Source organism: Phoca vitulina, unplaced genomic scaffold (genome assembly GCF_004348235.1).
Source record: "Phoca vitulina isolate PV1807 unplaced genomic scaffold, GSC_HSeal_1.0 scaffold3, whole genome shotgun sequence".
NCBI lineage: Eukaryota > Metazoa > Chordata > Mammalia > Carnivora > Phocidae > Phoca > Phoca vitulina.
Genome location: NW_022589706.1, coordinates 49,730,525 through 49,752,857, shown reverse-complemented (window position 1 = coordinate 49,752,857; position 22,333 = coordinate 49,730,525). Strand labels below are relative to the sequence as shown.

The following is a 22,333-nucleotide window of genomic DNA, read 5'->3' as shown; positions in this document are numbered from 1 at the left end:
TATTCAGAAATTAATTTGTATATTTTTTATTTCATCTCTTTCTGCAAAAGACTGATAATTCCTTGAATACAGGAAATATGTTTTCTGTACTTTTAATCATAACCCCAAGATTAGCACAGAACTCAGCACAGTGCAGGAATTGGTATTTGTAAAATGTTCTATCTTTAACTCTGTAAACTAACTCATTCTCTTGAAAGTGGGCAGGAAACAAAAGCAATCTTAAATTTAACAAACACCACAGAACACTGAGGAAACTAGAATCATTCTTCTTTCCATATGGTGTTTTAGAACTACACGAAAATACATAAAAATTTTAAAAACAAAACTTGAGTTTCATAGGGTAAGAGAAATCATTTCAGTATATACGGTAAAAATAAAAATGCATGGAATGCATTCCAGGGGAAAGTCTGCAGGTAGTGGTGGAAAGAACCCTGGACTAGAACTCAGGGGATCCATGTCTCAGCAATAACCATAGTAGTGCAGCCTGGGGTAAGTTGCTGAAACTGTCTTAGTTCCTGTTTTGCAAAATGAAAATAGTAGCAACTATGAAACTTATCCTTTGGAAAAACTTAAAAATGCTTTGAAAAGTACAAGTATAAACATATTAATGTAATGTATTATTTTATGGACTTTCTCAGATATTTTTAGCAACCCAGATCCTAGGAAGTTGGAGAATTGATAACATGTCTTGAAAAAGGTAGCTGAAAAACTAAAACACACACATGGCCCCAAAACACAAATATTGGAAGAGTTAGTTGGCTAATATCTTAAGTCTAACACAGAAGAAACAATGCAGAAATGTATTGGGTATGATCTTTCAAAAGCAATTTATACAGGATTATAATAAAGTTCAAGGGGAAGCTTTGAGTTTAACTTTAGGAGTTAATAAGTTCAAGTTTGCTAAATAGTTGTCTATGTAGATCTTCTTTTTAAAAATTGTAGAATTTAAAATGCTCATGGATAATTAGGTGAATTTTTTTCTAAAATTTATAGCCTTGTGAACATTTCTTCTCATTTTACAGAAGTCAGAATTCTCTCCAGTGATTCCAAGTGACTAGGGAAGGGAAGGGAAGGGAAGCGAGGAAGGAAGGAGGAAAGGATGGAGGGCAAGAGGAAGGAAGGAAAGAAAAAGGAAAACAATTAGTTGAAAGAACAAATTAGCTAAGATTGTCAGTGTTTCATTAAAATGTGCTTTTAGTCTTTGGTTTTATTCTATGACAAACTTTCATGAAATCATTAAGTGATTCTTTTATGATCCCCAAATATGTCTCTATTTCTGTTTCCTTTCATCATTTAAATACAAAAAAATATAAAGAAAAATGCATGGAATTTACTTGTAGGGAAGAAAAATAATTTTCCCTCTAGCCTTTTGAGTTCTTGACTATAATAAAAGACCCCTGTAATAAAAGATGGTTACCAAGAAAAAAAGAAACAGAAGTTTATTAACATGTATACATGGGAAATAACGGGGGAGATAAGTAACTCAAAGATGTGGCTTAGAATTTAGCATATAGCGTCTTTATCAAAGAACAATAGGGGTGCCTGGGCGGCTCAGTCAGTTAAGCGTCTGTCTTCAGCCTAGGTCATGATTCCAGGGTCCTGGGATTGAGCCCCACGTCGGGCTCCCTGCTGAGCAGGGAGCCTGCTTCTCCCTCTCCCTCTACCTGATGCTCCCCCTGCTTGTACTCTCTCTCTCTCTCTCATCATTGCAAATGGCAAAATTTCATTTTTTGATGACTGAGTAGTATTCCATTATATATATATAATGGGTATATATCTTTCAAAAGCAATTTATATATATATATAACACATTTATATATATATAAGTTTATATATATATATAACACATCTTTATATATTTATATAAATATATAACACACAATTTATATATATATATATATATATATATATATATATATATATATATATATAACACATCTTCTTTATCCATTCATCAGTCAGTGGACATCTGGGCTCTTTCCATAGTTTGGCTGTGGACATTGCTGCTATAAACATTGGAGTGCACATGCCCCTTTGGGTCACTACATTTGTATCTTCGGAGTAAATACCCAGCAGTGCAATTGCTGGGCCACAAGGTATCTCTATTTTCAACTTTTTGAGGAAACTCCATACTGTTTTCCAGAGTGGCTGGACCAGCCTGCGTTCCCACCAACAGTGTCAGAGGGTTCCCCTTTCTCCACATCCTTACCAACACCTGTCATTTCCTGACTTGTTAATTTTAGCCATTCTGACTGGTGTGAGGTAATATCTCATTGTGGTTTTGATTTGTATTTTCCTGATGATGAGTGATGTGGAACATTTTTTCATACGTCTGTTGGCCATTTGGATGTCTTCTTTGGAGAAATGTCTCTTCATGTCTTCTGCCCATTTCTTGACTGGATTCTTTGTTCTTTGGGTGTTGAGTTTGATAAGTTCTTTTAGATTTTGGATACTAGCCCTTTACCTGATATATCATTTTGCAAATATCTTCTCCCATTCTGTTGGTGTCTTTTGGCTTTGTCGACTGTTTTCTTTGCTGTGTAAAAGCTTTTTATCTTGATGAAGTCCCAGTAGTTCATTTTTACCTTTGTTTCCCTTGCCTTTGGCGATGTTTCTAGGAAGAAGTTGCTGTGGCTGAGGTTGAAGATGTTGCTGCCTGTGTTCTCCTTTAGGATTTTGATGGATTCCTGTCTCACATTTAGGTCTTTGATCCATTTTGAGTCTATTTTTGTGTGTGGTGTAAGGAAATGGCCCAGTTTCATTCTTCTGCATGTGGCTGTCCAATTTCTCAACACCATTTGTTAAAGAGACTGTTTTCCATCGGATATTCTTTCCAGCTTTGTCGAAGATCGGTTGACCATAGGGTTGAGGTCCGGTTTTGGATTCTTTATTCTGTTCCAGTGATCTATGTGTCTGTTTTGTGTTAGTACCATACTGTCTTGATGATTACAGCTTTGTAATATAGCTTGAAGTCTGGAATTGTGATGCCATTAGCTTTGGTTTTCTTTTTCAACATTCCTCTGGCTATTCAGGGTCTTTTCGGGTTCTATACAAATTTTAGAATTATTTCTTCCAGGTTTGTGAAAAAAATTGATAGTATTTTGATAGGGGTTGCATTGACTGTATAGATTGTTCTAGGTAGCATAGACATTTTAACAATATTTGTTCTTCCAGTCCATGAGCATGGAACATTTTTTCATTTCTTTGTGTCATTTTAATTTCTTTCATAAGTGTTCTATAGCTTTCTGAGTACAGATCCTTTGCCTCTTTGGTTAGGTTTATTCGTAGGTATCTTATGGGTTTGGGTGCAATTGTAAATGGGATTGACTCCTTAATTTCTCTTTCTTCTCTCTCATTGTTAGTGTATAGAAATGCAACTGATTTCTGTGCATTGATTTTATATAGGATGCTTGACTTTTAAAAATATATTGAAATAATTATAGATTTACAGGAGGTTACAAAGAAATTTACAGGGAAATCTTATGCACTTTCATGCTTCCTCCAGCCTTTGGTAATGTTAACATCTTATACAACTATAGCACAACATCACAACCAAGAAATTGGCATAAATACAATCCATAGAGCTTACTCAAATTTCACAGTTATATATGAGCTCATTTGTGTGTGTGTGTGCATGTGTGTCTCTGTATAGGTATAGCTCTATGCCATTTTATCACATATGTAGCCTTGCATAACTACTACCACAGTCAATATATTCAACTGTACCATATCAAGATTCCCCTGTGTTACCTCTTTATAACTATACCCATCTTCTCTACCTATCCCTAGCCTCTGGCAACCACTAATCCATTCTCTATCTCTATAATTATATTGTTTCATGAATATCATGTAAGTCATACATTTTGTATCCTTTTGAAATTGACCTTTTCCACTCAGCATAATTTCCTTGAGGTTTGTCCATGTTGAAGTGTGTATCAGTCGTTTGTTCTTTTTCATTGGTGAGTAGTATTCCATGGTATTCCACAGTTTGTTTAACCACTTATCCCTTACATTTGGTAGTTTTAAGATTTTGGCTATTACAATGAAGCTGCTATGAACATTCATATACATGTTCCTATGAGAAAATTAGTCTCTATTTCTCTGGGATATGTCTAAGAGTACAATTGCTAGGTTGATAAAACTATTTTGGATTTTGAAAGGAACTACCAAACTACTTTCCAGAGTAGCTGTACATTTTGCATTCCCATCGGCAATGTATGAGAGACCTAGTTTTTCTGCATCTTTGCCAACACTTGGCGTTATCACTATTTTTCATGTTGGCCTTCCTGATAGGTGTATAGTGATATATCATTATGGCTTTAATTTATTTCCTCCAATAGCTAATAACATCAAACATCCTTTTATTTGTTTGCCATCTATACATCCTCTTTGGCAAAATATCTGTGCGAGTGTTTTCTAATTGAGCTGATTTTTATTTCTTAAATGTTGAATACTGAGAGGTCTTTATATATATTTGTCAGATATGTAATTTGCAAATAATTCTTACTAGTCTGAAATTTGCCTTTTCAACCCATAAACAGTCTTTCAGATAGGAAAAGTTTAAATTTGATGAGATTCAACCAATTGAACTCTAATTTTTATGGATCTGTTATTGGTAATAAATCTAATTCTTCCCCTAGTACTGGGTCCCTGACAATTATCTCTATGTTCTTTTCTGTAAATTTTATAATTTTACATATTATACTTAGATTTTTTAACATTTAAACTTATTTCTATAAGTTTTATGGTTTCACATTACATTATGTCTTACATTAAAGCCTAAAATCCATTTTGAGCTCATTTTTATATAAGCTGTGAGGTTTTTTGTCATTGTTCTGGTTGTTAATATATATTCAATTGCTCCAGCACCGTCTTTGGAAAGGCTGCCTACCTTCCACTGAATTACTTTTGCTCCTTTGTCAAATAGTAATTGGGCATTTTTGTGTGGACCTATTTTTGAGTTCTCCATTCTATTTCATTGATTTATGTGTCCATCCTTCCACCAGCATCATACTCTCTTGATTACTGCAGCTATATAGCAAGCTTAACAATAAGAAGAATGATTCTTCCACTTTATTCTTCTTTATCAAAATTATTTTAAATACTCTAGTTCCTTTCTAAATAAATTTTAGAATAATCTTGTCTATATCTACAAAAAAACAGATTTTGATAGAAATTTTGCTAGATCTATAGATCAATTTGGGGAAAATTGACATCTTTACTATGTTGAGTATTTTTTTTTTAGGTAAAATTCACATAATATAAAGTTAACCATTAACTATTTTAGAGTGTACAATTTGGTGGCATTTAGTTCATAATGTTTTGCAACCATCACCTCTACCTAGTTTCAAGACATTTTTATGACCTCAAAGGAAATCCTATACCAATTAAAAAGGAAATCCTATACCAATTAAATAGTCACTCATTCTCCCTCACCCAGCCCCTGACAACCACCAATTAACTTTCTGTCTCTATGGATTTACCTATGCTAATTGTTTCACATAGATGGGACCATATAATATGTGACATTTGTGTCTGGCTTCTTTCACTTAGCATATTATTTTCAGAGTTCATCCATGTTTTATGATGTATCAATACTTCATTATTTTTATGGCTGAATAATATTTCACTTTATAGATATATTACATTTTGTTTACCTAATCATCAGGTGATGGACATTTGTGCTATTTCCATTGTTTGTCTATTGTGAATAGTACTACTATAAATATTGGTGTATAGTATTTATTTGATTACTGTTGGATAGATACCTAGGAGTGGAATTGCTGGGCAATATGGTAACTCTATGTTTAACTTGTTAAGGAACTGTAAACTGTTTTCCACAGTAGCTGTATCATTTTACATTCTCACCAGCAATGTATAAGGGTTCTAATGTCTCCCAGTTCTCATCAACACTTGTTATTTTCCAATTTTTTTTATTGTGAGTATGATAGGTTGGTGTGGTGGTGTGATAGGTACCAAATTTTATTGAATACATTTTCTGTGTCAATTGACATAATCATATAACTTTTTTCTGTAGCTTGTTGATACGGTAGATCACACTAATTGATTTACAAATATTGAGCTATCCTTATATACCTGGAATAAATCCACTTCATCACTGTATTATTCTTTACATACATTGTTGGATTCAATTGGTTAAAATTTTGTTGAGAATTTTGCATCAAGTTCATGACAGATATTAGTCTGTTTTCTTGTTTATCTGGTTTCAATATCAGGATAATACTGGCCATATCAAATGAATTAGGAAATGCTCTCTTTTCTTATAATTTCTAGAAAGGATTGTGTAAAAGTGGTGTTAATTCTTTGAATGTTTTGCCAAAATCTCCAGTGAAGCCATCTGGGCCCAAGGTTTTGTTTTGTTTTGTTTTGGGTTTTTTTTTTTTTTTAAGCTTTTATTACAAATTCAATTTCTTTAATAGTAGGGCTATTCAGGTTATCTATATCAACTTTGCTGAGTTTTGGTAGTTTATGGTTTTCAAGGAATTTGTCCTTCTCTTTTAAATTGTCAAATTTATGAATGTAAACTTGTTCAAAGTATTCCTTACTTTTTTTTTCAAGTTTTTGTGTGAACATTCATTTTAAATTCTTCTATGCATATACTCTCAGGTCAGTGTGGTAACCCTATGACTTTTTTTTTATTAGTTTCAGGGGTAGAATTTAGTATTCATCAGTCACATATAACAACCAGTACTCATTACATCAAGTGCCCTTCTTAGTGCCCACCACACAATTATCCCTTCCCCTCCCCTACCTCCCCTCCAGCAACCTTCAGTTTGTTTCCTAGAGTTCAGTGTCTTTTATGGTTTGCTTCCCTCTCAATTTTCATCATATTTTATTTTTCCTTCCCTTCCCCTATGTTCATCTGTTTTGTTTCTTAAATTCCACTTAAATTCTGACTTATTTTGCTTAGCATAATACCCTCTAGTTCCATCCATGTCATTGCAATTGGCAAGATTTCATTCTTTTTGATGGCTGAGTAATATCCCATTGTATATACATGCTACATCTTTATGCAGGCTTTTTTGTGATATCCCCTCAGTTAATTCCTGATACTGGTGATTTGTGTCTTCTCTATTTTTATCTTTGTCAATCTTCCAAAATTTATCAATTCTATTTATTTTTTTCTTACAACCAGTGCTTTTTGTCTCATTAATTTTTCTATATTATTTTTCTGTTTTTAATTTTGATTGAAATTTTGATCTTCCTTGATTTTTTTTCTTCACTATTTCCTTCCTCTTCCTTACTTCAGGCTTACTTTGCTCTTCTTTTTTTGTTTGTTTGTTTGTTTATTTGAGTTAGGAACTCAAGAATATTGATTTGAGATCATTTCTCTTTTCTAACATAAACATTTAGTGCTACAATTTCCCTCTCTGTAATGCTTTATCTGCATCCCATAATACTTGTTATGCTGTACTTTCATATTCACTCAATTCTGTGTAATTTTTTTTTATTTTCTTTGGGAATTCTTCTTGGACCCATGTATTATTTAGTAGTCTATTGTTTAATTCTCAAGTGTTTGCAGATTTTTCTCCTTACCTTTCTGTTACTGATTTCTAATTTGACCTCACTATGAACAGAGAACATATTCTGATTTCAATTCTTTTAAATATGACTCAGGATATGGTCTATTTTAATGAATGTTCCATGGGTATTTATAATATGCTTTCTGTTATTGTTGGGTGGAGCGTTTTATACACTTGATCTTAGCCAAAAGGCCGAGAAGCGATGGGTGGAGTGTTTTATAAATGTCAATTAGATCTTGTTGTTGATGGTGTTCTTTAATTCTATATCCTTGCTGACTTTCTGTCTAGTAATTACATCAATTACATCAGATGTTGAAGTCCCCAGCTATGATTGTGAATTTTTCTCTTCCTTCCTTCAGCTCTCTTAGTTATTGCTTGGTGTATTTTGAAGCTCTTTTATTTGTAAACATACATTTAAAATTGTTACATAGTCTTAGTAGATTGATCCTTTATCATTATGTAATGTCCCTCTGTGTACCCAGTAATTTTCTTTTCTCTGAAGCCCAATTTATCTGATATTAATAGAGCCACTACTGCTTTTTTTTTAGATTCATATTTGTAAGATCTTTTTCCATCCTTTTACTTTTAATTTAGAAATTTCGGTGTAGAAAGAAAATAGCTGAGTCATGTTTTCCAAATTACACTCTGCCATTCTCTGTCTTTTAATTGATGTATTTAAACCATTCACATATTAAATATTGACATGTTAGAGCTTAAGTCTTTCATTTTAATATTTGCTTTCTTTTGTGCTGTTTCTTGTTCCTCTGTTCCTTTTTTTCCTCCCTCCCTGTGGGTAATATGAACATTTGTTTTAGAGTTCCATTTTGATTTATTCGTAATGTTTTTGAGTTTATCACTATGTATAGCTGTCCTAGTGGCTATGCTAGGTATTAACATACACACACATAATATCAGAGCCTACTGGTGTCAAGATTATACCACTTCAAATGAAGTGTAGAAACTTTACTTCCATTTTGGTCTCTTTGCCCTCCCCACTTTTTAGATACATTTTTCTCTATATATATTTTGCACATCAGATTAATATTTCCTCTCTATATATTCTGCACATCAGATGGTGTTGCATCTTTTGTTTCAACCATAAAATATGTTTAAAGAAACCTATAAGGTGAAAAATAGTCTTTTATGTATATTTGTGTTTTTACACATTCTGTCTCTTTCCTTTCTGAAGGTACTAACCTTCTATTATCATTTGCTTTTTGTCTGGAGAGCTTCCTCTAGCCATTATCCAAGAGCAGGTCTTTTAGAAACTAAAATTTTTTTCATTTCCCTTCATCATAGAATACCTTTATTTCTAAATATAGTTTCAATGGATACAGGATTCATGGCTGATAGTTTTTTCTTTCAGAACTTGAAAAATGCTATGCCACTTCCTTTTGTCCTCCACGGTTTCAGATGAGAAAACTGCTGTTATTTGAATTGGTGTTACTTTATAGGTAATGTATCATTTTTCTGTTTTTGAGAATTTTTTCATTGTGTTTAGCTTTTAGTAACTTAATTATAATGGGTCTTGGTGTGGATTTGAGTTTTTCCTACTTGAGATTTTCTCAGCTTCTTGAATCTATACATCTCTGTCTTTAGCCAGTTTGGGGAGTTTCTAACCATTATTTCCTTGAATACTTTTTCAGTCTCACACTCTTTTTCTTCTCCTTCTGGAACTCTGATAATACTAATGTTAAATCTTTTGTTATTATCCCACAAATCTCAGAGGATTTGTTAACTTTTTTTCAGTCTCTTTTCTCTCTGTTCTTCTGAGTAAATGCTATTTAATTTCATTTAAATTTACTGAACCTATTCCCCATCTCCACTCTATTATTAAGACCATCCAACAGGGTTTTATTATTATTATTATTAATTCTATTTTTCATTCCTATAATTTTCCTTTTTTTTTGAAGTAGGCTCCATGCCCAGTGTGGAGCCCAAGATGGGGCTTAAACTCACAACCCTAAGATCAAGACCTGAGCTGAGATCAAGAGCTGGACGCTTAACCAACTGAGCCACGCAGGCACCCCTCTATTTGGTTTTTATAACTTCTATTCTTTGCTTAGATTTTCTATTTTTTCACTTATTTCAAGAGAATTTGTAGTTGACTGCTAAATTATTTTTCTGGCATCTGCTTTAAAATCCACATCAGATACTTCCAACATCTTATTCATCTCAGTATTGGTATCAGTTGGTTGTCTTTTCTCATGCAGATTCTGGTTTTCCTGGGTTTTGGTATGGCAAGTAATTTTTGTATTCTAAACATTTTGGTTATTATGTTAGGAGACTCTTGATCCTATTTAATTCTTTTATTTTAGCAGGTAGTCCACTTATTTAGGTTTGGAGTGTAGATTCTCACCTACTTTCATTGTTTCAATAACAATTTAGTTTTCAGAGTCCTTGCAGTACTATTCTAGTCTTCTGGAGCTTCCTCTCAACCCCTGCTGCCAGCAACATATATAGGAGTAGAACAAGCTTCTCTAGGCTGCCTTGCATCCCTGGGCCATCCTTTGTGGAGGGGTGCAGTGGGCCTGAACCCATTTATGTCACTGGGTATGTAAAGGTTGATGTTGTCCCTGTGAGTGTCATTCTATAAGCTGGTGCCCTGGTTAGGAAGTGGGGTTTGGGAAGATCAAGGGCTTCTTGCTCTCACTACTGCTGGCAGAATGGATAGCCAGCCCTGTGTTGTGAAGCAGGAGGTTTGGGATCCTCACTAGGTCGTTGTTGTGCTTCTTCTTTCCCAGTATTTGGATGGAGAGAACAGACTATTCTTAGGATTTTTTGTCTATGCTTATTGATGGTTCCAGATTGCAGGCCTTTCTTGGTCTCCAGTCCAGAATATATGTGAGATGAACATAAAACTAGGAAACTCACCACATTGTCCTTAAAATACTGTAGTCTCTAGCCATTTTGCCTTCCTCCATCCAGCTTTCAGAGTTCTTTTATTATTATCTGCTAGATAATTTTCAAGGTATTTGGTTGTATTTATAGGAGAAGAGCAGAAAAAATTGAGTCTACACAATCTTGTTCTAGAACTGGAGCTATTTAACTTTTATCCTGCAGGTGGAACATATCTACTAGATAATGTTTACATATGAGATATAACATCACCATGGAAGTTCATCAATAGTTTCTGCTGATAGAAATGAGCCTAGGCTAAAGTTATCTGTGAGGTAACCATAATTCCACCCCTCTCACTGATCCATAACCTACAGATGGTGACACTAGACTATAATTGACTTTACAGTGAAATGGTTGTAGGACAAGCTTTTTACCTTGAAAAGTATTTAAATCATGTCCTTAATAGTTTTGCCTCATATTATTGTGAGGATATAGCAGTGTTTGGTATAGTCCCTGGTATACAGGACTCAGTAAATTATTAGTTATCATTACTGTTCACTATTAATTCAGCAATTATTTTTTGAGAACTTATTTGTGCCAGGAACTAAATTACCTGTCCTCATGGAACATTTTAATTGGAATAAAAAAGATAATGGCCCACTAAACAAGTAAATAAACAAAGTAATATCAAGTAATACGAATTTCCATACAGAGAATAAAGAGTAGGAGGCTACTTTGATTTGTCATGGAAAGCGTCTCTCTGAGGAGAGGATTTTTAAGCTAAGATCTGAATGACAACAAGGAACCAACCATGAAAATGGTCAAGGGAAGAGCTTTTCTGGCAGAAGGGACAACTAGAATAAAGGCTGTAGGAATACCTTGGCACAGTCAAGAAACAGAAAGGCCAGGGTGGGCACTGAGTAGTGGCTGAAAACAAAAACAGTTCAACATGACAACAGAGACATAAATAGGGACCATGTCATGCAGATCCAGGTAGGAAGTTTGGGGTTATTATAAAGATCAGGGAAGCCACTAGGGAATTGTTACTATTGGCAAAACCTAATTCTAAGGGATTTATTCTAATAAGTAATAGTAATAAACATAAGCATAGTTCCTGGCAGATGAACACAATGCTCCTCTTTAGAGTCTGACTGAAAGATTCATTAATTTGCAAGCTTACCAAAACTCTACACTGGTTTTCTTCTTAACAAAAACATGGATCTGGATTGCTTACTATACTATCTGGCATAAGGAATAATTCATATAATTTTGGGGAATAGTCATTGATCGTGCTTTCTTCTGTTTTAGTTTATGATAAAATGACTAACACATTTTAAGGATTCGTTAGTACACTGGTGGATCTTTATTCCAGTTGGAGCCTCTGTGGAGATGTCAGGCATCTAAAATGCTTTGAGTGCCTTTACCATATCACTAATGTATAAAATGAGGACAGAAAGAAATGGTGTCTACCATATAATAATACATATATCAAAGTAGTCTTAGATCTGCTTCTGCTTAACTGGCATTTTAATAAATTGGTATGGCTAAATTAATTAGATGTAGTCATCCTTCATGACAAACAATATCCTTCTCTATGCCAATGATTTTAAAATCATAAACCAGGATTTTCCTAGAGTCCACAAATAGTCAGAAGAAGGGTTTAATTTATATCCAGGCCTCTCTTTTTTGTAGGATTTTATTTTATTGCCTTTAAATTAAGAAATTCCTGAATAATTCAGTTCATCCCAACCAGAAACATTCATGTCATGTAGGCATAGTATTTTCAAATTATAGTTGTTCCATTGCTGAGCAATCATCTTTTTTTTTCCAGATGTGAATGAAATACAAGCAGAGCACATCCTGAACAGCTGTAAGTCAAGACTATCACTGCAATGTTTGCAAATCAAATGCTAAAACTCAAAATACTGCTAGAGTTTCTCTATCCCCATGTTTACTATTTCCCCAAAGTATATAATATCTCTGAATGGATACATGACTTAACTCTCTGTAAGGAGAAAATTACTACTAATAATTGGGAAGGTCTATATGGGCTCCTTAGAAATAACTTGTTATTCCTCACAGAAAGTTTCACTGACAACTTCTTTTAACAATTCTCTATCATTTTATCATATTTATTTTTATTTGGCTCACTTTGTTAAAGTAGAAGATTTTGCTTAGAATTAAATGACACCCATTAACTTTAATGCGTGAACTTTGACACTTAAGTTATAGTAGGGTAATGGTTATAATATTAGACAAGTATTTTAAGTGTACAAATGGCATTGTTCTGCAATAAATAGTGTACATTTGACACTCAAAATTGTCAAATACCACTGGAATAAATTGCCATACAAGAAAATGACCTAGAAAGATATGAAAAAAACAAATCTTAAGCTGAACTTGCTTTAAATGTACCAGGGAGGATATTAAATAGTTTATTTTTTTAAGTTAATCCTTTTTCAATGTGAATAATCACTACTCTATTATATAATTTCAATTAACTTTTTAAAGGCAAGGCAAATCTATATATGTTTCCATCTTTAACTATGTGCCAAACAGGCCTACACATGTTTACAACTCTGGTTATAAATAACCATCCTATAGCTATACTTGTGAGCACAGCATAATGTCTAGAGAAGTTGCATCTCTATGTTATACAACTAAAAATAATGTAACGTTGTGTGTCACCTAAAATAAACAAACAAATAAAATATATAAATGACTATCTTATTTCCTCCTGACAGGTTGTGGAAGAGGGAGGGAGTTTCCATCCATGGAAAGAATTGCTGATGGTTATCCTGCAAAAAAAGCTGACTGGCCATGGCAAGCCAGCCTGCAAATGGACGGCATCCATTTCTGTGGAGCTTCTTTGATCAGTGAGGAGTGGCTCCTGACTGCCGCTCACTGCTTTGACATGTAAGTCCTCAGTCTGTACCAACAGGATCACCAATTTCACTTTCTTTTCTCACCTTCATTTCCTATAATTCTCATCCCTTCTTCATTCTTTTTTTTTAAGATTTTTTATTTATTTATTTGAGAGCAAGAGCATGAGCAGGGGGAGGGGCAGACTCCCCACCAGCAGGAGCCTGACATGGGCTCCATCCCAGACCCCAAGACCCCCAGAACCCCGAGATCATGACCTGAGCCAAAGGCACATGCTTCACCGACTAAGCCAGCCAGGCGCCCCTACCTTTTTCATTCTTTTATGAGCATCTTAGTATCCCACTGGAACTCACGATTTTGAAGCAGGTTAGGATCAAATGACAGTTACTAAAGAAGAGTAGAAAAGTTAGAGAATCTTCATCTCCAACTGAAAATATATTCTGGAGAATATATTTTCCTAACTTTAAGAACAAGCCAACGCTGTCAAAAGTTAAACACACTCAGCAGTTTTCCCAAGAGATACTGTAGAATTTTTAAAAAACTCTGCTAATATAGTATCCCAACCCACAAACTTACATCAGATTATCCCACATGAATATCTTTAGTGCTGCACTTTTTTATCTTTTTTGAAGATTTAACATATGGGATATATGGAGATAATAAAGAGATAATAATAACTCTAGTGAAATTCATATAATTTGGGAAAATATTCTGGGTAAAATGTTAACTAAAAAGAAAGGATGAGAAAACGATATATAAGGTGTGGCTCCAGTGTGATACCTCTCACTCTCCTTTTCCCTTCCCTCCCTCTCTTTTTCTCCCTCCAGAGTTATACAGACATTTATATAACTGAATGCATATGAGAGTATACGTGTGTGGATATGTACATATGTGGGTACATATGTCTAAATTTTATTTATTTATAGTCTTTTCAACAAATCTGTATTACTTTTATAATCAAAAATAGCAATAATATTTTGTTCCCTTTAGAAAATACAAACTCCTCCTCAAGAGAAGTAATTTAAGCTACCTTAGAATGAGGGCATTTGTATCAGCTAGATGAAGCAAAGCAGTTCTGAGGGGAGAAGCCTCAAATAAGGTGGAAGACCCATCAACTATCACCTTAAACAATTTGCCCTTCTGCCACCCCTATGTCCCATGCTGATTCAGAGTCCTGAGCAACTTTAGATCAGAAATGAATCAACTATAATCCTTTTAAATCTGTGATTCAGATACAAAAACCCCAAACTCTGGATGGCTAGTTTTGGAACAACTCTCAGTCCTCCACTGATGAGAAGAAAGATACAATCAATTATCATTCATGAAAACTATGCTGCCCATAAGCACGACGATGACATCGCGGTGGTGAAGCTCTCTACCCCCGTCCTATTTTCCAATGATGTGGGCAGAGTCTGTCTCCCAGATGCTACTTTTGAAGTCTTGCCTCGGAGTCCAGTGTTTGTCACTGGATGGGGAGCATTAAAAGCTAACGGTGAGTATCTCGATAAAAAAAAAAAAGGCTAAGCAAAAAATGCAAACCCATTTTCCATTTGAATGGAGACATAATATAAGATTCAAAATCACAATATTGAAAATAAGAGATGAAATCAAGATGTCCCATGAAAAATACCACGAAACAACACATAGAAAAACCCAGATATGGTGACTTATGGAAACTTTGGCTAGAACTATTACACAGCATCTATGTTTAATGCCTTCTTTATGGGCTACTTTGGAAACTAGTTATAACTTTCTTTTCAAAAATTATTCAAGCATATTTTTTTCACATCCCTTCTTTCTGTTGCTGTCTTGATATGCAGAGATTCTGCTATGGCTGCATGAATCTTAAAGTATGTGATTTGTGATCAGTAATAATGATAAACTTATGTAATGTGTCATTACAGAAAACAGCCTTACACAAACATTTTAAATGGCACGCATGATGCTAAATATTAAATGGGGCCCCTCTGATCCATGTACTTATGGAGCAGTTTTTGAGCCTCAGGATTTATAAAGTTCACAGGTATAACATTTTACTACATTTAATAACACACAATAAACTGCAAAGATAGATCTTTAGATCCTGTTGTGTCTCCAGTTTCTACCTCTCTTAGGTGAAAATTTACATATAGTTTAATCTGCCTCTGAATTTCTGATTCTTGTTCCAGACTCTCGTTAAAAAGTTGTAGTCTTGGGGCGCCTGGGTGGCTCAGTCTTTAAGTGTCTACCTTCGGCTCAGGTCATGATCCCAGGGTCCTGGGATCGAGTCCCACATCGGGCTCCCTGCTCGGTGGGAAGCCTGCTTCTCCCTCTCCTACTCCCCCTGCTTGTGTTTCCTCTCTCACTGTCTCTCTCTCTGTCGAAAAATAAATAAAATCTTTAAAAACAAAAAAAACAAAAAAAAGTTGTAGTCTTATTTATGCATTTCCTCCAAGTATAGCTTTTATCTATTGAGTCTTTGTCACTTCATTTTTATAGAAATCTGCTTCCCTTCAATATGTACTTCAAAATTCTGACATTGGGTCCAGTTTGTTATACCGTCATTATAATCTGAGAATTCTTTTCCTCATCTCTGGGGGGTCTGCCTTGTTGTATAGGGAATGGTGATGAGTACAAAGGAGAATCAAATCCTTTGAGATTAGACAGGCCACTTACTGATTGGAGTAGAAATGGATACCATCTACCACTAGGGCAATATCAGTTACGCTTCCTCTAGACCCTAATTAAACTTAACACCACCCACTCCCAGAGTAGTAGTTTGTGAGTGATTTAGGACTTCATCATGAATCATTCGATGCCCAATAGTGTACAGATTACTAAGCCTTGATCTGTTTACTCTAACAAGATGCATACTTTTCAGGAATAACATTATGAATTTATAAGACATCAGTCAAAAGTTAAGTATTAAATATTTGATTATGGTTTTCTCTGCACTTTGAAACTGAGACAAGGACTAAAATTTTCTACTCCTACCTGCCAAAATGTATCCAATTATGTCTAATTAGAAATCTTGAAACCAGACAGCTTATAAAATGGAAACTTTTTATTCTGGATAATTTCTTCCTTGAATAGTTGATAGTGCAAAATAGCTTATTATATTGTTAAGCACTTGAATTGACTTTTTAAAAGTTGAGATTAAAGAATGATAATTTAAAATTTAAAACCTAGCATCCTAGACCAATTAACATAAAATAAAACATAAATGTAGGCACACAGAAATTATAAGTAGTTGAAATACAGTTGATTAAAAGCCTAGGAATATCTACACATTTTAAATGTCACTTAGAACAAAAGAGATAGTACTGAATACTGCTGAAGCAGCTACACAAATAGTTTAGATTATTCTAAAAATCTGTATAAAGAACAGATGGTGAACAGACTCTTTCCCTGGGAGCATTTCAAGGAGAATCAGAAATGAAGAGAAAATGGTCATATAATGACCCTCTCATGCTTAAAAAGGATGAAGAAATTCACTAGACCTTAGATAACTTTAATGACTGTAGAGGATTTAGGCTTAATTTCTCAGCAAGATGGTCAATCCTAGGTAAGTGAATTTACTAGTGTTAATATAGAGGATTAGATTTATTTATAGTTAGTGACAAAATCCCTAGAAACCTAGATCTTCTCTTATAAAAGCTCTAGCACTCACTAGCCATCATTAACATTGAAGTGCAGCTTTGTACCTGGAGGGTTTTAAATATGTGATCCTGAACTCTACAGTTCACTCCAATAGCTTCCATCAACTGAAATCTGAATATGGAACAAAGCACTATCACAACTGATTACATTAATTATTTTCTAACCCTCACAATAAACATGTGAGATAGGTATCATTTTCTCATTTTACAGGTGAGTAAAATGATGGTTAGTAAGATTAAATAACTTGCACAAGGCTAAATAGCACATAAATTGTGCAGTGTTCAAACTCATATGTGCTGAGCCTTTAGCACAGAATTACCCTGACTAGTTGATCAAACTGACAGCCCTTCCCTCCTTCCTTGTCTCAATTGACTTTGAACCAGTTGTAAACAGAGCACCCATCTTTATGTGAAAGACTAATATAGTTTTTAAAATAAAAGCTGTTACACTTGGTGTTATATGCAACTAATGAATCATTGAACACTACACTAAAAACTAATGATGTACTATATATTGGCTAATTGAATTTAAATTTAAAAAAAAGAAAAAAAATTAAATAAAAGCTGTTAAAAGGTAATGAGGAGAACACAATGACTAAAACTGTACAATGCACAATGAAATAGTACTTTTCATATAACAAAACAATAAATGTGTGGGTCATTAGTAAAACATGATCTATTTCTTATCTTGGTATTTGTTACTTATCCTGGAATTAGTTTTGGATAGCCATTTAAGATCAAAATAGACATGGTCTTTCTGATGAAGCAATAGCATTCCATTTATTCAGCATTAAAATTACCTTCTAATAGTACAACCTTGCTCTATACTGCTCTTCCTAAAGGATTCTCAATTCCCAGTATAGCTGTGCCCTTTTTAGAGTGATGTGGCAGATTTCCAGGTAAGGTAAAGTGAACTATCACAGATTATCCAAGGTGGTGAGAAATGCCCTGGGTTTAAATGTAATGTTATTCTCCACTTAGCTATGTGATCATAGCAAGACTCATAACTGGGTAAGCTTTCGTTTTCCCAACTGAAAAAGAGAATATTCATATCTTTGTTGGTTATTGCAAAGATTAAGTAGGATAGTGGAAGTAAATGTGCTAAGAATGGTACTTAGCACATAGAAGACACATAAAAAATAGAATTTGAACCTGAGCACAGAGTCATAAGCACAGAGTTAACTTCAAGACATATGTCATAAGCACAGAGTCAACTTCAAGACATACGTTTTATCACTGATCCATCCTTTGTAAGATACAATTAACTATTATAAGCAACAATGTGAAAATTCTTCATCTATTAATTTTTTCCTTTTTTAGGTCCCTTTCCCAATACTCTGCGACAAGTTGAAGTAGAGATCATAAGTAATGATATATGTAATCAAGTTAATGTATATGGTGGTGCCGTATCATCAGGAATGATATGTGCTGGATTCTTAATGGGAAAACGAGATGCTTGTGAGGTAAGAATAGACTCAAATCCACAAAAATGAATTTGTTGAATAAGGCTGGCCGTACTGACCATAGACCAGTGTCATTTCATATGACTCCATAAAATTAAGTTGTGGAGGAGAGAGGAGAGTGTAAAAAGAGGGATTGGGAGAACTATAAGAAATACTCCTCATTTAACACCCTCTTATTATCCAGAACCATTTGTAAAAAATGACCATCGGTTGCAAATTAGAACTTTAATTAAAGAAAAAAAACCTGGAAGCACTTAGTAGAAACCAAGCCAGAAAGCCACACAATCATTGCTTCAAGTCACAATGATAGCCAATTAGGTATCTAGTCCCTACTACCTGTAAGGCGCATGGAATGAGGTCTGCAGATACCTCCATGGCCAACAGAGCATCATCCTACCAGTGCTTAACACTTTGACCTTTAGCAGTATACATTCAGATAGAATTACACTATTAAGAAAAAAATATATTTATCTACACTAGTTCATATTAAAGTGTTACCTCACAAATTATATCTAAAAACTAATTAAATAAATAGCATTTCCCCAAACCATACAAAACTTTAAGTATTAAGCATTTAAGGGGAATATCAGTTTTAAAGTCAGGCCACTTAAAAGGCTAAAAATAAGTAACTAAAATAATAAAGACTTTGACATGGGTCCAACAGTTTAGCAATTCTTAAAGAATTAGGAAGCATTTGAGAATTTGACACATACACCTGTTTTCCTAAATGTGAAGGTGGCATTATTGATCTGCCTTTGGCTGTCTGTAATGTGATATAATAAACATTCATTCACTTATTCATTCAGGGTTTTTTGTGGGGTTTTTTTGTTTTTTGTTTGTTTGGTTTTTGTAAATTGCAAGGTAATGTTACAATTACTGAAGGAAACATAAATAAAAAAAAAAAACCTACACTGAATGTATATGAATTTACAGTCTAATAATATAGCACACAAGTAACAAAAAGAATAAAAACCTAGGATTTGGCTACATATTCTAGAATATAAGATCTCCTTCCACTCACTTTACTTCCTGAGGAGCAGCAGAAACAAGAGGGTGGTCCACAATACAACTGGATCACATGACTTCTGAGCAGGAACATAAAACTGTATAAAAGCAGATGTTCTCTTCCATTGGTCCATGCGCCCTTGCTTCCTTCACCAGTAGCAAAGTAAAATACTGAGGGCCTAAATTAAGATGTGGTCCAACAGGAAAGGAGCTGAGGAGCATGGCTTTTAGTAGACCAGAGTTTTCATACTCTGTCCACGGAGCCCTAAAGGGTACTAAGAAGCGTGGAAAGATAAGGGAAGGGAGCTAAAGGCACAAGACTGTAGGACCCCAGGCCTGCTTCAAACGGGATCATTTTTCTTATAAAATAAGTCTATAAGGGGTTTCCAGATAATGCTTCATTTGCATGAATAGGTTCATTGCTAAAAGATTTTTAAAATCATTTGTCTACATCTTAGGTTAAAGATATTAGAGAAGTCCTCAAGATTCATACACTTCAAACCAGTTCATGAGGTCTAGGGATTAAGTCTTGATTTGGAAATAAAAGTCTGTCTGTAATAAATAATGCACATTTGCCTGGAGTGTCCTTCACATTATATTTCTCCTCTTAAACCTATTACTACACAACAATATAGCATCCAGGACAGTTTCTTATCAACTGGTGTGAATGGAACAAGATGCAATTCAAATTCAAAGCAAGTGATTATATCTAGCTAACAGGACAGGCTTCATGGAGGTGACATATAGTTCAGCCTTGAGGTCATCAATCATGTAAGAATTGTATGCCTGGACTTAGATTCAGTTTGTGCTTCCTATTTAGATAGAGCAAAACTAAAAACTACACAAGATAAAACTGAAACCTTAGCTTTATTCACACTGCCTTCCAAATGAAGACATTAACACAGATAAGCAGAAGTAGTAAAATAAAAACAGACATAATAAGTAATAAACTCTACTGCTACATTAATACTAATGGTAAGTAAAAATAGAATTCATTTTACATACCTTGATTTAAAATATTAATTTAGTAGGCATTCACATGCTCATTAACTTGCATTTTTGACTCCCCTTCATTTATTTTACTGACAATGTACATTTCTTCTTCTCCAGGGTGATTCTGGAGGACCTCTGGTTATAGCACATAATAGAAACATCTGGTATCTTATTGGAATAGTAAGCTGGGGAATAGACTGTGGGAAAAAAAATAAGCCTGGAATTTACACCAAAGTGACTCGTTATCGGGACTGGATTAAATCTAAAACCAACATCTAATGCAACAATCAAAATGTAAATGTGGTCTCTAGCAAACTGTGTTTAGGATGCATTGCCATGTATATCGTCCTTGAGTTCACGATGCAAATAAGCGGGATCTGACAACACTCCTCTTAAACATGAGGAAAGCCGACTTGCCTTTACATCATCTGAAGTGTTTTGCTAACCATGAGCATACAAGATACTGTCAACTCCACAAAGATCTGCCATTGCTGCTAAGTGTCTCATCATTTCCTTGCTCATCCTTCTGTTCCTACTACAGACTTCTCATTTTAGAATAATCCCGTTTAATCTGAAAAGTACTAACTGGCTAAGCGTTCTCTATTCTTTTCCCTGACAGGGCATGTTGCCCTTCCCTAACTCCACAGTTTCTATCTTCTTCACTAAATAATCCTCATGAAGAATCTGTAGGCTGATGGTTCTAGACAAATCAAGGTAATTCGTTTGAGCTAATGCTAATACAAATGATGGAGAAGCTCTAGATGTGAAAGTGGGACTTACGAGATGGCACTACTATGAGTCCTTTCCCCTTTGCCCCTAGATGCATATGTACTTCTCTCTGAAACTGGAAAAATATTGACATTTACACTTACGCCTGATAGTACAGATTTTAAACACTTTAAACAACTACCTAATATTTACTTTGGAACAATGAATAAATCTGGGGACCAGACAGCAAAACTGGAAACATTGCCTAGCACAGGATTCTGTTCTACACTACCTAAAAATGCTTTTCTATATATATATATACGGGCCTTTTTGTTAGGTGGAAATGAGAAGAGAAAAGGACTCCGTGAGAAGGAGCTACTTTCCATCTCTAAAAATGAAAGAAGTTCCAAACCTGATATAAATTTACTTTCCACTTCTCTTTTATTAGTTCTTAATGCATTTTGTTTTCTAAATAGTTTTATTTTCAATCAACTTCAGAACAAGTAGGGGACCCACAGAATAAGAAACCAATAATAATTAGATATTTATAAATAACTTAAATGAGAGGCCAATATAAAATTAGACATTCATAAACAATTTGATACAAGATTTTGAAAAAGACCTTATTGTCTAATATTTAAATTTCCTGTTAAAAAATGGCTGGCATTCTTTGAAGTATGGTATTTTTAGAGAATATTCAAATAATTTAGAAAGCATCTTTGGAGAGATTTAACTTTTATGATAAAGTAGTTATTTTCATATGTATTTAAATGTATATTTTGTGACACTATATATGACTATGGACTAGTTTTGAACAAAATTCAAGTCTTTTCTGTGCTTTTAAACCTTTGCTCCTCCATTATGATTAATTTAGCTAATGAAATAACTGCTGTGCTAAGATTTTCTTCTGAGTTTTATATCAGCTGAGAGTCTCTCTTGTCCCACATACATAATATTATATTGTATACATTAAAATATATTTATAAAATAAACTCAAACTCATTTTTTTTGAATCATCACTATACTGCATTATACTTTCTCAACTTTTGTCCTACTGACATTAGTCAGAGATAATTCTTTGTTGTGGGGGAAGATGGCAGCTCTCCTGTGAATTGTAGAAGGTTTAGCTATATTCCTTACCTCTATACACTATGTGCCAGTAGTAATCCCCACCAAGTTGTAACAACCCCAAATGTATCCAGATATTGCCAAATGTCCCCTGGGGGGGGGGGGCAAAATCACCCAGCTGAGAACCACT

At 34.3% G+C, this 22,333-nt stretch overlaps 1 protein-coding gene across 1 annotated transcript in view; it reads left to right on the top strand.

The window, feature by feature from the left end:
* The window catches only part of LOC116629154 (transmembrane protease serine 11G-like), a 29,281-nt gene extending 8,635 nt beyond the window's left edge, over positions 1–20,646 (top strand). Inside the window, exons 6-10 of the mRNA XM_032399453.1 lie at positions 12,217–12,255; positions 13,130–13,301; positions 14,501–14,760; positions 18,227–18,369; positions 20,485–20,646. Of these exons, the coding sequence (XP_032255344.1) occupies positions 12,217–12,255; positions 13,130–13,301; positions 14,501–14,760; positions 18,227–18,369; positions 20,485–20,646 (776 nt within the window). The remainder of the gene's footprint in view (positions 1–12,216; positions 12,256–13,129; positions 13,302–14,500; positions 14,761–18,226; positions 18,370–20,484) is intronic.
* Positions 20,647–22,333: the final 1,687 nt, after the last annotated feature.